This window comes from Limulus polyphemus, unplaced genomic scaffold, assembly GCF_000517525.1.
Source record: "Limulus polyphemus unplaced genomic scaffold, Limulus_polyphemus-2.1.2 Scaffold51, whole genome shotgun sequence".
NCBI lineage: Eukaryota > Metazoa > Arthropoda > Merostomata > Xiphosura > Limulidae > Limulus > Limulus polyphemus.
The window spans coordinates 985,600-1,001,214 of NW_013665661.1; the positions used below are offsets into that span (position 1 = coordinate 985,600).

At 33.7% G+C, this 15,615-nt stretch overlaps 3 protein-coding genes across 3 annotated transcripts in view; 2 read left to right on the forward strand and 1 right to left on the reverse strand.

Annotated features, from left to right (window-relative positions):
- LOC111086764 overlaps window positions 1-15,615 on the forward strand; it is a 179,469-nt gene that overhangs the window by 38,826 nt on the left and 125,028 nt on the right. The gene's annotated exons all lie outside the window — the stretch shown is intronic.
- The window catches only part of LOC111086768, a 46,069-nt gene that overhangs the window by 28,870 nt on the left and 1,584 nt on the right, over window positions 1-15,615 (reverse strand). The window contains exon 2 of the mRNA XM_022390968.1: window positions 3,798-4,550. Within this exon, the coding sequence (XP_022246676.1) occupies window positions 3,798-4,380 (583 nt within the window). The 5' untranslated portion in view covers window positions 4,381-4,550. The remainder of the gene's footprint in view (window positions 1-3,797; window positions 4,551-15,615) is intronic.
- Window positions 4,819-5,295, forward strand: LOC111086789. Its single transcript, XM_022391062.1, has one exon. The coding sequence runs from the start codon at window positions 4,819-4,821 to the stop codon at window positions 5,293-5,295; it is 477 nt and encodes a 158-aa protein (XP_022246770.1).

Genomic DNA, 15,615 nt, shown 5'->3' on the forward strand with positions numbered 1-15,615 from the left:
GCTTTAACATTCCCTTAAGTAAAAACATTTTATAATTCTACTGAGCTTTAACATTCCCTTAAGTAAAAACATTCTATAATTCTACTGAGCCTTAACATTTCTGCGAGTAAGGAAATTTTTAAAATATATAGTCTTAACATTCCTGCCAGTAAAGAAGGGCATTTAAAGGTCTCTTCAGTCTAACATTCCTGTGAGTAAAGGCATTTTATAAGTCTATTGAGCCTTAACACTCTCTCTCGCTGATAAGTGAAAATTTAATACGCAGCTCTAGTGAACTTCATACTTTGAGATGTACTTTCTATGCTGATTGGTGTCAATGATGCATCTTTAACCCTCTCACAAAGCGAGACCTGAGATGTGTTATTGGATGTAAAAAAAAAACGTTGCAGCTAAAAACGTTGTATAAGCAGTTGGCCATACCTCAATGCACTCTCTACAGAAGTTATTCATGTATTTGACTGACTTTGATATTGAGAGATCAGTTACAACACCGTATTTACTAGGATAACTTATTTTATCTAATCGTTATATTTATATCTCATAGTCTCTAAATCAAAAATCACCGTAAACTAAGGATAAAATAAAATAAAACATACATATAAACAAAATACATTATACAAAGGTCTGTTCCAGCTTTCTAAAAATTTCCTTTCCTCAGTATTCAATTCACGCAAGTAATTCAAATAAAGAAAAAGAACGAACAAAAAGCGCCTTCTACACTATAAACACTCCAAATTGAAAAACATTTCAAAAATAACTGTAATTTATATTAATGTTACACAGAAATAAGTGATCCGAACCCCAATCTTAGCAGATTAAGGCTAACAAGAACAACCTGCTAATAAATTCTGAATTCTGTCACTCACTTTTTACAGCATGTAAAGCTTAAAAATAAATTCAGAGCAGTCGAACTCTGAGCTTTTTTGTACTGTTATATTGTAATACTGTGAATCACGCCATACAAATATTGACGTGGTTGCCGTGGTGACCATTGCGGTACAGTTTATTCTCCGTATTAGTCTAGGTTTAGACTTGAAAAAAACGTTCTTGAAACTTTCATAATAATTATGGCGCCAAGTCAGATAATCTTAAAAGGATGATACGATTGAAGATACCTAAAACACTGAATTAGTAATAACTGGTTCTATTTAAGTAACGTGTTATTTGTTGTTGTTTCCACGCCCCCCCCCCCCAGTCTCTTTTCAGTTTAGTTTCTTTTTGACCCGAAGCATCAAAATATAAAACAACAACCGACAGCCAAGCTCTTCCTATATTTTACTATCGTTTCCCCGTCACCGCTTGAGCCCATGCGTAAATTGTGACGGAAAGCCCGGGGCCAACAGGTGCTGGACGTTGAATATCGCAGGAGTTATAACGGCCAGTAAGTAGGTCTGACTACAAATCACCGTAAACTAAGGATAAAATAAAACATACTGCTAAGTATAAACAAAATACATTATACAAAGTTCCGTTCCTTTCCTCAGTATTCAATTCATGCAAGTAATTCAAGTAAAAAAAACAACGAAGAAAAAGGGCTTACCTATCTCAAGGATTGATAAAGGTGCAGTAACCTACAAAGAGCAACTGAGGAAGCAAACTTCTTAATTTCTAGATATGACGCATTATACAAAACGTAATCTAATTATGGAAATAAATATTAAGATAGATCATCGAATAACAGCTGATAGGTGAAGTAATAACAAAGAGATTACTTCAGGAAAGTAGCTCACATTACAATATGTAACATACTATCAGAAAGTAACTCATATAACAAGATGTAACTTATTGTCTGAAAGCAGTTCATCCAGCAGAATAGCTTTCTACTGGAAAGTAGGCTCATCTAACAATATGTAACCAAGGTAAGGTATGTTATCTGAAATAGCTATTGTTACTTTCATTAACAGTATTGGTTATACTATTTAGTATATTGAATGCCATTACTTTTATTTTGATTTGATGATTATTATCACATATTTTTTATAAAGATTGTTTTGCATTGTTAGCTTAATATATGTGTTTAGGACTACCCTAAATCTCCTAAGATGGCCGAACTTCCTGAGACATTATTAGGATTATGACCGAAAACACGGTTAAGAGCGAGGGTACCCAAATGATGAAACAATGCCTTGTAATCTTTATAATTGGAAACGAAATAAACTTTTATTTAATTAGCTATACTGGTTGCAAGGTTAATGTTCAGTTTCGCTCTAAATATATAGGTTTTTCTGATCGGAAGTTAATATTAATTGCTACCTGCAAGTAGCTCACTTAACAATATATAGTTTACCCGGGAAGACATATATTAACAATACGTACCTTACAAGCTTGCAAGTACCTCACCTAACAATATAGGTTACTGTCGGAAATTCATTCATTTAACGTTAAGTTTTCAGTCTCAAAGTAGTTCACTTAACAATATATAAACACTAGCTTACTACCAGGAAATAGCTCACTTAACAATATATAAACACTAGCTTACCACCAAAAAATAGCTCACTTAACAATATATAAACACTAGCTTACTACCAGGAAATAGCTCACTTAACAATATATACACACTATCTTACTACCAGGAAATAGCTCGGCTAGCAATACATAATTTACTGACTGAAATTAGCTTATTCCACACTACAGCTTTTTAGTGAAAGATAGTTCATCTAATAAGAGAACTTACGATCGAAAAGTAGTCCATTTAATATTAAATCTTACTGCCTTAAAATAGCTTACTTAACTATAAATGTATTGTTTTCCGGAAAGTATTTCACTTCACAATACGTAACTCACTAGTTGAATATAGCTCATCTAACAACATGTGTAGCTTACTGTCAGAAAGTGACATATCTAACAACATGTGTAGCTTACTGTCAGAAAGTGACATATCTAACAACATGTGTAGCTTACTGTCAGAAAGTGACATATCTAACATGTGTAGCTTACTGTCAGAAAGTGACATATCTAACATGTGTAGCTTACTGTCAGAAAGTGACATATCTAACATGTGTAGCTTACTGTCAGAAAGCCTAATGGGTACAAATAGTTCACCTACAATTAAATACACAAATGACATAGGCGATATGTCATCATAACATACAAATACACAGATGCAAGTAAAGGAACATCTGGAGTGATATTTCATAAAATAACAATCAACAATATAAACATAAGGAAGATAACAATCAGCAATATATAAACATAAGGAAGATAACAATCAGCAATATGTAAACATAAGGAAGATAATAATCAACAATATAAACATAAGGAAGATAATAATCAGCAATATATAAACATAAGGAAGATAACAATCAGCAATATTGCTGATTATTATCTTCCTTATGTTTATATTATATAAACATAAGGAAGATAACAATCAACAATATAAACACAAGGAAGACTAGTTTAGGAGAAGTAACTTAATAAAGTTATTAATTTCTCAAGAAGATTTTATAACACGAGTTTCCTTTCTCTATCGTAGCATCTGTGTATGGATATGTCTAAGGGTCAAGTAAAATATAATACACTTCAATCAGTTATAAATACGAAGAAAAAAAATGGTGGCGGGAAGCATTACTTTCATTTTTATTCGCATGTCCGTGTAGTTTTTGTATTTGTGTAAGAAATGCCTTTATTTTTCGTCATTAACTCAAGGAAGTTAAGTACTCGTTAGAAGCAGTGAATGAACTTTTCAAACAAAATACTGTTTGCCAGGCAACACTTCGTACCACTGTATATTTCACCTTTTAAGGTTTTGTTTATGTTTGGGACAAAATAGAAAATTTTATGAATCACTTTTTACTTACTATTTGATGATCCAATAAATCCATTAAAATGGCCTTCGTAATGATAATTCTCAAAAGATGTCTGTGTTGAAACCGAAATAACTTGATTTCCAGTGGGAGAAATTGGAATTCTACCGATAGTCGAATGACGCTGGTTGTAAACGGGGTGGATTTGATTATTCCATGAATGGAGGGGACGAGGGGTTGGTTTATGTTGACCAATAAACGTTTGTAACTGAAAACGTGTGCTACGATTATGTGGGTAGAAACCAGGTCGTGTGGCTATTTCGGATGGCCAGAGAGTATCCATGGTTTGATCACTTCTAGAAGTACGTGGACGCACGACTATTGGAACACAACAGTTGATAGGATTAGGAGACTCCTGGTCCTCATTGCTGTCTCTGCTGATAGAATGAGAACTACACGAGCATAAAGAAATATGAGTTTGGTCTTTTCCACAACCGCAAGGCTGGTCATCTTGTCCGCGACGACCAGATTCACAGGTAATAGCTTCTGCACGACTAGCTATTTCTGACCACAGATCGTCCTCAACAGCTTGAGATGGACGGGTATCAGCAAGATGTGCCTTTACAGATCTGTCCATATTGAAATAAAATATTTCTTGACAAGTATTAGTGGCTAATAAAGCCTCGTAAACACCTTTCGTGTATTTCTAGAAACGTAACCTTATTAATCAATCCCAAATAGTTATCGAACAAACTTCTTTGTCAGATTATTCATCAGATGGCGGAAATTGTCGAATGATTGATGTTCCTGTAAAAAAAGATATATATTATGTTTAAAAGCACAATCCTGATTCTACCTGAACATATTAGTGAATAGAATAGTACTGAATGCAGTCCTGAATTTTGTCACGTAAAATAAAACACTCACATCTATAATTTGACATTTCCAGAGAAAAATTGAAATTTTCTAAATGTCATGACGATTCCAAGTTAGTTTACTTACATTATATAAGTCTACTGTGTGTGTGTGTGAAAGTCTCGATTTCGTCACATTAAATCGAGTTCAAATCTCATCAATGGTACAACTAGATCTGAGTCCAAGTAATCACTTTCAAGGTTCATCAATGGTACAACTAGGTCTGAGTCCAAGTAATTACTTTCAGGGTTCATCAATGGTACAACTAGGTCTGAGTCCAAGTAATTACTTTCAGGGTTCATCAATGGTACAACTAGGTCTGAGTCCAAGTAATTACTTTCAGGGTTCATCAATGGTACAACTAGGTCTGAGTCCAATTAATTACTTTCAGGGTTCATCAACAGTACAACTAAATCTGAATTCAAGTAATCACTTTCAGGTTTCATCAATGGTACAACAAAGTCTGAGTCCAATTAATCACTTTCAGGTTTCATCAATGGTACAACAAGGTCTGAGTCCAATTAATCACTTACAGGGTTCATCAATGGTACAACTAGGTCTGAGTCCAAGTAATTACTTTCAGGGTTCATCAATGGTACAACTAGGTCTAAGTCCAAGTAATTCATTTCAAGTCTGATCAACAGTAAAATTTAGCGTGGATCTAAGTACTCACTTTAAAGTATAGTCAACGGTAAAACAACATGTGAATCTAAGTACTAACTTTAAAGTATCATCAACAATAAAATTTAGCGTGGATTTAAGTACTCACTTTAAAATATAGTCAACGGTAAAACAAAATGTAAATTTAAGTACTAACTTTAAAGTATCAACAATGGTAAAACAAAATGTGGATCTAAGTACTCACTTTAAAGTGTCATTAACGGTAAAATAAAGTGTGGTTCCTAGTACTCAGTTTAAAGTATTATCAACGGTAAAATAATGTGTAAATCCAAATAACCTCTTTAAGGTCTCCTCAACGGTAGTTATGTGTGTATCAAAAACAAAAGAGTTACGTTAGGTATTAACATGTCGCTCTTGGTGGCACAGTTCGCATCTGGGGCAACCAACACGTCGCTACATTATTATGTACATCATTATTATATAGTACAGTTAACCCTCTGTACTCTTTGTTAATGGCATCCCAGTGGCTCAACGCTAAGTCTGAGGGCCTATAACGCTAAAAATCCCGTTTTGATACCTGCGATGGGCAAAGCACAGATAGCCCATTGTGTAGAAACTTTGCTAATTTCTAAGCTGCAATGTTCTTTCACACTGACCTTCTGTCATTCTTCAAGAAAACTTTCATTGTGTCGTTGTTACAGTCCTCCTTTATTGTGTTATTGTTTAGTCCTATTTCATTATGTTATTGTTACAGTCCTCTTTAAAACTATATTTCTCATTTCATCCATCGATAAGACATTAAATGCGTTCTATTTTGTGTTTTCACTGCGAATTAAATTTGTCGTAACCATGATGTACCAGCGTTACGTTGTAACAATATTGTACCAGTACTATACAATCTCTTACGTTTTGGCACACCAACACTATACTGTCAGTAGGTATTATATGGCAAACCGTAATATATCAGGACTATAATCTTTATAACAATACTTTTACAAGGAAATATTAAGTCATATAAAACAGTTATTTCATTCTCCATAGAATGACATTTTAAAAATAATCGTGATAAATCCGTATTTGTTGTAGATTTCATGTGGAAATATGAGTAAGAGACAGCCTGTAAAACCCATTATTTTTATTAGTATGTATACATACAATCTGTAATTACTCTGTAGTCAGATTTTAAGAAATAAGGGGTGGTTTACATAAGAGGAAAAATGAAGAAGTGTAAAAAACAACACTGCATTAAATATTCAAAGACTATATAAAGTGATACCTCTAGGTTTTGGATTTTATTGTTATTTAGTCAGCAATTTACTTTGTAATATAAGTCACCTTTGGTTACAATGATAACATACCATATTTTTCGTTAGGAGCATTTGGAGTAATAGCGGTGACGTGAAGTGTCACACAACGTTAATAAAATTATCAAATATTCAGAGATTAATCTCTTCAATTCTATTACTAGCTGTTCCTGTCTATGAGTTGCGTGTCATATTACTAGCTGTTCCTGTCTATGAGTTGCGTGTCATATTACTAGCTGTTCCTGTCTATGAGTTGCGTGTCATATTACTAGCTGTTCCTGTCTATGAGTTGCGTGTCATATTCATTGCAAAACTTTTCAGTACTATCTGAAAAATAATATCGCTACACCGTGAGTGTGAAATAAAAACACTTAAGTAGGTTTTTAATTAACCCATAAGCTACAGAATAATACTTCGATATATCGACTGTGCTCCATTAGAATGCAAAGTTCAAACACAGTATTTCAAGAATTTTCGCCACCAACATGTTAATAACCAAAAACTACTTATAACTCACACAGGACTGGATTAATGAACAATCTAAACAAGTATGTCAGACTTATAGTGTGGTACTGTGTATTTTAGAATCTTTAGAAAACACCACAAACTTTTCTGGTGGTGAAAGAACACATTCCATTAAAAAAGATACAAGCACTTTTGTGATTTTGGGGAATTTTAAAAAGAAAAGTTTACAATAATTAAGGTAAGTTAGCGGTCACAGTTTCTTAAAAAACAATTACGTAAGCCTTGGACTGCAACATATGGACTTTTATAAATCCCTAAACTTACATAGAGAATCTACAATCCACACGAATGAACTACCCGAAAACATTTAAATTTTTTTCCAAAACAAAAAAAAAAACAATGTCTTCTCAAACACTGATAACGATACAGACGTAACGGTTTATCCTAAAGAGCTTTAATAAACAATTTTACTTGTTCAATGGCATAGTGATTTATACTTTATTATATACAGATGTTTGTTTTTAGCACAAGAGTTACAATATCGGCCAAGGGCGCTCTATCCACAGTGGGAAATCGTCCATAAATTACCACTGTCCCAACGGGGGACACCTGTCTGATTTACATCAGACATCTAAATGATTCCGCCATTACAAGTGCCATTCTGTATACTTAGATATTAACTGATGTGGAGAGATAACAATTACATTTCACATCATAGCAAATATATATGATACCTTAAGCACTTTACTGGTATACAAGAACATAGAAAATCGAATAGTTTCACAATGTAATAAACATATGATGCCATAAGCACTTTGCTAGTGTACCAGTACATAAAAAATAGAATCATTTCACATTGTAATAAATATATGATGCTATAAGCATTTTGCTGAGATACAAGAACGTATAAAGTAGAATCATAATGTTAGAATGGTTTTTCACACATAACCGTAAGCAACGCTAGAAGATTTTCTGAGATTTACAACCTGGTTTTGTTGCTATAAAAAAACAATCTCATGCTTCATAAAATGAGTATAGAAAAGTATTTAAATATAGATACTCAGAACCACTTTATACTTTTGTATCGTTGGTGCACTTTATCAACTAAAAACTGTTCTTTTAAGATATCAACAACCACACACACGTGACGGTTTACTGCTTGTATCACATTAGTGAAATGTTCAAAGATAGAACCCTACTCTCGAGATTAAGATGTTGTTCCAAAGATAGAACTCTATTATTAAGATTAAGATGTTGTTCCAAAGATAGAACTCTATTATCAAGATTAAGATGTTGTTCCAAAGATAGAACTCTATTATCAAGATTAAGATGTTGTTCCAAAGATAAAAGCCTATTCTCACCTCAAGATAAAGATGTTGTTCCAAAGATAAAAGCCTATTCTCACCTCAAGATAAAGATGTTGTTCCAAAGATAAAAGCCTATTCTCAAGATAAAAATGTCACGTATTATTGTGATGGACAATGCACACTGTTAAAGGTAAACGTTGGTTCAAAGAACATAATAATCAGTTATGCCTTTCGGCCAACAAATATACACGGGAGCACAGCTCTAGCGAAGAAACTCGCCTGGGGAACTGGAGATATTTTGAAACTGAGTCATACCTGGTACATTGTCCTAACTTTGAAACTGAATCATACCTGGAGTGAGAATAGCGGTGTCCTGACTTTGAAACTGAGTCATCCTAAAACAGTTTTGTAACGTCCTACAACGGTAACTATGAAACTTAGTCACAATGGAGATATTGTATAAAAACCGGGGTCTCGACTGACTATCACATTAAAAGAACAATAAAGAAATCTTCAAACACTACCTCAAATTTTAGACAATGTATTTTTGTAAAAGATTAAGTTTTAAAGTTATACATAATATACTCAAATACCTTACCCTTTTAGTTATTATTGAGCTCGTGCTTAACATTCCTGTGTATGTTGCAAGTGTTAGTCAAATATCCGATATCTTTTACAGAACATTTGAGTTTTATATTTTAAATATATACAGTCTTTAAAACAAATACAAAATACTCGTGGAAAATTATACCTGATTAATGTCACGATCTCACATAACACAAAAACTGACCATTTTCTTTAAGACGTCGTTAACTTGATCAGATGACTCAGACTGACACCTCTTGATGTCAGTTCTACGACAAAACTGAAAGGTTGGTATTAGCTCAATACACGTTTGTCAATAACCGGTCTTTATTCGGCTTGTGTCAAAAAACTAGCTATTAGTACAACTACAACTGATAACTTCAAGCGAAATAAGATACTGTAATAAAAACAAACTCTGCGTTTTATCTACACTTGGTTCTTGGCAGTAAAATGCATATCGATAATAACGAACAATCCAAAAAAAATAATATTACCCAGTAATCAAATTTCTTGGTTCTTTGAATTCTCAGTTGCAGCATAACTCACATAGACAAGATACCTTTTTTAAATAACTACGGACCAGGTGTCACGTCGTTACCCAGAACCAAGTGCTTCCGCGTGGACAACATCCTCGTTCAAGCACATAGGGTCTTGTCACCTGCATTGATGACGTCATTCTTGTAAGGCGGGAAACCTTTAGTGGACACATGCATTCGCTTGCAAGTTTGACCACGATGGATGGTTGCGACGTGAGTCAGTTTTCCGTGATATTTCTAAGCGTTTTCACTTTTAAAACGTTTCTTTGAATAACATCTTTTCCAAGACATCCTGTAAATTCCCATTGAAAACGAAACACAGTCATATCAAACTAAAATATTCAAAATTTTCGAAGCACTGACAGCGTTTCAAGACTATTTCGTCACCAACACCTTTTATTACTGATAATTATGTTATTACTTTTTATAATTTTCAGTTTCATAGATTTCACATATGAAAGCCCAGTTTCCATGAGGATTTCTTGGAAGAGATTTAGAACACTAGTGCTTATCGTTCTAAATGTACTTAAAATAACCAAACTCTTCATATACAAACCTAAAGTCCACGAACCCAACTAAGTTTTTATATTATTGGTTCTGATCATTTAACGAATCGCTCAACAGTTGATTTTTATGGAATTACGTGATAAGAAAGATATTTTTGGAATAAACCTTTCTTCGTACACTTGTTGACGTTATTCTGCAATTTCCCAATAGATTTCATTAACTACAAAGATAGTAACTTAGGGAACACATAATCTACATACCTGTTAAAATACAGGACATTTTTTTAAAGATAATGTTTAATCTACTGTTTACATGATAAAACTTGTAATATAAAATTGAACTAGCGTTACATCATAATAAAAAAAAAGATTTGTATCCATAGGTGGAGCTATTATTTTAACAATTTACTAGATAATTAAGATTAACATTTTAACTAGTTCTGAAATGGATCCAAACTCAAGCAAATGAATTAAAGTGATAAAAAATAATTTGTTTGTTTGTTTCAAATAGTTGCGCAACGCTACAAAAGAACCACTTGCGATAACCACCTCTAATTTTTATTTCGGTATACTAGAGGAAAGGCCCCACACCCAACCTTTAATGGGATTTCATCGTCACTCTTATAACGCATCAATGGCCCCAAATTGCGGAGCACGATTTTGTAACAACAAAAGATGTGCCATAAACTTCGAATTCACAGTCCAGCATGCTAATCACTAAGCCACCAGGCCGGTTCAGTGTAATCTATTCTTTTCATGTGTATTATATAGTTAAATTCACGTATAGAATAACGCAGGTGGTCAACAAAAATATAATGTCTGCATTTGGAAAAAGTGTTTTTAACTATTAAAAGCAAATTGTAATATAATTTGAGATATATCCCTCCCTGTTTCCTTTATAAAATAATCAGTTTTCAGCTTTATTATAATGTTTAGTGGTTTTTATCTTTGAAAATCTATAAGCGGACATACTAACATCAGAGTGTTTACGTTTCTGTACTTGAGTAACACTATAAAGCTATGATTTTAGCAATGACACTTTCAAGTGCCATGAAGATATCACGTGCTGTATCTCATCCTTACCGTTTATACATACAGCTTAAATATTTAACAAGTCTTTAAAATTTCTTATTAAAATAGCGGAAATTGCGAATGTGTCAGTTTGAGGGGAGATGACACTTGGAATCATAGAAAAGCACCAAGCCCCTCTTCAATGTTCGTCAAAATAGTTTTATTTCATCAGGCAAACCCCTAGGATTATTTTAGGAAAGGCTCTTTTGTCAACGCCAGGAGTTACGTAATTCATTTGACATATAAAATTATCACATCACTAGACGTTTTACGTAATTTATACCTGACTTTCATTACAAAATGTATTTTTCCCAGACAAATCTTAAATAAACTCATAAAGTTTTATACCTGGCACGTTATTTAGTTGCTTAGGGTCAAGATAAGAACAAAATCAAATTTAAGTAATAATTTTAGTTGATCCTGAATACAGGATATTGTCATGTTTATAACGTCATAAATCCAAAATGGCCGTCATTTAGAAAATGGAATTCATGTGAAATCGTTTTTGAAATAAAATTTATTTTGATGCTATTTTCAAAAACTTCATGATGTAGGCATTTTGGGCCTTTTAATCACCTTGTCTATTATGATATCATACTAATTTTATTATTCACCGCCACGAAATGAAACTATAGCTAACATATTCTCTCTTACGATTTGAAATCACATTTTAGATGATATATATATATAAAACCAAAATTTTAATATAATGTCATTTTCTAAAAACATTGACAGTAACGTGCGAAACAGTACAAATGATTACAAAATATGTGAAGCTGCTTCCAAACCTTCTAGGGTAAATACACAAATTGTATTGCTTGCCAAATAAGAGTTCAATGATACAAAAAATAAGTGCAAATTTCTGATTTTATCCAAATGATAAACTACTTACTCACAGTGTTGTTATAACGCATCAATTTCTGGCAATGTTAGATTAATGGACGGCATGCATATATATCTTTTAAGAGCAATGTGATCAGTCCTTCAAATATTAATGTTATCCATGCATTTATCCACATTTTGTTGTACTGTCTGCCCAGCTGTTTATACGTCTGAATCTATAGCAACATAAGTTCTATTTGCTATCCGTGATCGTTGCTGCATTATATGTTGGTGTAATGTATATTTTCAGATGTAACTTTGTCACTCTTTCTTATTATTAATCTGAGTAAACCTACGTTAAAACCGAAGAGAAGTTTTACTTTAATCACTGATATATCCTCGGGAGAATCTTTGTAGTATTTTCGAAAACAGTATTATTGCTTTAACGACACTGCATTTCAAAGGAGTGACAACAAATTATTGACTGAGGAACTAGAATGAACATATCAGAAGGTTTGTTTGTTTGTTTGTTTGAAATTAAGCACAAAGCTACACAATGGGCTATCTGTGCTCTGCCCACCACGAGTATCGAAACCCGGATTCTAGCGTTGTAAGTCCGCAGACATACCGCTGTGCTACTGGGGGGGCTATCAGAAGGTTCGTTTGTTTGTAGTTAAGCACAACGCTGCACAATGGGCTATCTGTGTCTGCCCACCAAAGGTATCGAAACCCGGCTTCTAGCGTTGTAAGTTCGCAGACATACCGCTGTGCCACTGGGGAGCGAATATCAGAAGGAGATATGGAATGTTTGCAAGGGACAACGTCCTAGTGAGGGATACAAAGTTAGAAGCCCCCCCCCCCCTACTGTTTGAAACGTTTTAAGGAGAAAATATTACATTTCCTGACACAAAAACTTATGCCTGTTGAAATAGTGGACTTTGTTTTCCTGCGCTATAAAAATTGTAAGAAAATTTACTCTCAGGCTCTAATGCTCAGAAATGGTGACCTTAATTCCCTTTGGTTTATTAATTATCATTGTTAGTTCGAAAGTTAAAATAATTTGAAGTGAAACGTGTTACATTTCTTTTCCCATTTAGTCTGTGATTCACGAAGAAAATACTATTGGTTCAAGGTAGCCGTTTACTATTCTCCCTCTCACCTCTCATCTTTTCATAACTGTTGGAGTGTGGGGACAGATTTGTTACCCATTTACTATTTTAGAAGTAGTTGCCCCATATACCTCCTTTTTGTTTTCATATCTCTGTGTGTATCATACAAACCAGTGTATTTTTGTTTTCAGATCTCTGTATGTATCGTACGAACCAGTGCATTTGGCATAGTTTAAAATTATTCTTTTTTTAAAATACTCAATACAAAGATATACAAAAAATGCTTGATGTGATTCGTCATATTCACATCTCTTACTGACGATGTTTTCATAAGATCTAACTAGTATGCTGTGCTTTTTTGTAGCCTACAGTCGATAAAAGTATTTTCAAATTACTTGTATCTCATATAGGAAGTATAATTTAGATAATACCTAAATTGTTCCTCGAATTGAGGCGCTTGCAAAGGGTGCCTTATAAAAAAATAAGCATACTGTGGTAATTTGTGTTGTTAAAAAAGTGCTTTCCTTCGTCCTTTAGTTCATTTGCTAGAGCATTACGCCTTAGATATTTGTCTAGTGTGTGAGAGGTCCCGGGTTCCAACCCTAGGCGAGAAAATATATATATATATATATACGAAAAAAGGAATTATATCACTGTGATACTTTAATATTTTTCAAGCTGATCTGAATGGTGAAAGAAAACGAAGTTTGATACACGTTTTCAAAGTTTATCCTCTTTGGTTTTAAGTATATCAATTATACACGCACCTTTAATTTCCGAATTATTTTGTATGTATTCTAAATACCTCAATAGTATCGCATTAAACCAAGAGTTCTTATCGCTTTATTAAACGTCCCTCTTTCAAATTGACGATATTGTTTATAAATATCTAGCTTCTTATTTGATTTCATTTTTTGCATTGGGTCACAAACTTTAATCTGACTTACAGTGCTATCAGGCTTATTGCGATGAAATATTATGCATATATTAATACTAAATGTTATGCTCTGTCTGCCAGCTAAGGCGTTCTGCACTATAATCATTAAACGTTTCTCATAAACGACTAATATAAATAGAATTTCATCTAAGGCTTTGTATATAGTAACCTAGTCTGCTTGAGAGTTCTGGTATTAAACGAAAAACCGCGTCGGTATCAATATCCAACAAACAAGGTATATTTGCAACGGTACTATACTAGAAACCAATATTAGACCAATAGAAATGGTGTGATTTAGACTGTTATCAGTTAGTGTGATTATGGGAACAATTTCATGGCTGATTCTCCCATTTTTGAGTAACGTTATTGTGTTCTAAGTAAGTATTATTGTCATTGACGTTTCCATATTTAAAAAATGCCGTCATGTTTAAAAACATTCATTGCTGTTACATTTTTTGTTGGGTGGTTTCTTTTGGATTATTCGGCAAAAAGAAAATGTGAAATCTGGTTAGTTCAACGATAACGAAGGCGTGTTCTTGATTCAACTATAAATTTCACAAACTAACTCAACTAATGTTCACTGATTGTAGACACTCTTACGAGAATTTCATTTACTCGCTAATTTTTCGCGTCTTATGCAAGATACGTCGCATTTCTTATTACTTCCTTGTGAACTTAAACCTAACATTCCAAAACTGAACTAACTAGACTTGACTAAGAACTCATTTAAATAACAAGTTACTACTACAGACTCCTTTAATATTTAGCTATTAGTATGCAAAACATAAACACGATCGTATAAAAATACATGTCTTATGCATATTAATTAATATGTAATTCTTGTTTCGTTATTGTAATATAATTTAAGAGGAGCTACAGCTGATTGCAATCTATAGTGATAAACCTAAGTTTCTTAAATCGATAAAAATGTCACGTTGAGATAGTAAAACAGAAAATAGTTAATTATTTGAATAGTAAATAAACCGTTAATCATGCCCTAACATATAAGAAGGTTGTTGTTATTTTTGTCTGCGTTGGTAGAGAATTTGTAAATTTTACATTCAGTATTTGTAGCTTTAAAAAAAGATGAAAATATGTGATATATTCAGACCTTAGAGTAAGTATAATACGAATACATAAATTGTTAAAACATTTAAGACGATTCAAGTAATCCAGTAAACCAGGTTGTTTTTTTTTTTGTTTTTGAATTTCGCGCTAGCCCTCGTGTAGCTTTGAGTTGGCGGTGGGTGGTGATGACTAGCTGCCTTCCCTCTAGTCTTACACTGCTAAATTAGGGACGGCTAGCGCAGATTTGGGCTACTCTTTTACCAACGAATAGTGGGTTTGACCGTCACATTATAACGCCCCCACGGCTGAAAGGGCGAGCATGTTTGGTGGGATGCGGATTCGAACCCGCGACCCTCAGATTGTGAGTCGAGCGCCTTATCCACCTGGCCATGCCGGGCACTATTCTTATGTTTAGTTCCGTTAATGTCTTGTATATATATATATATATTGCTTTTTTTTGCTGGGTATACAACCTGATTTATGCCCGGCATGGCCAGGTGGATAAGGCGCTCGACTCACAATCTGAGGGTCGCGGGTTCGAATCCGCATCCCACCAAACATGCTCGCCCTTTCAGCCGTGGGGGCGTTATAATGTGACGGTCAAACCAATTCGTTGGTAAAAGAGT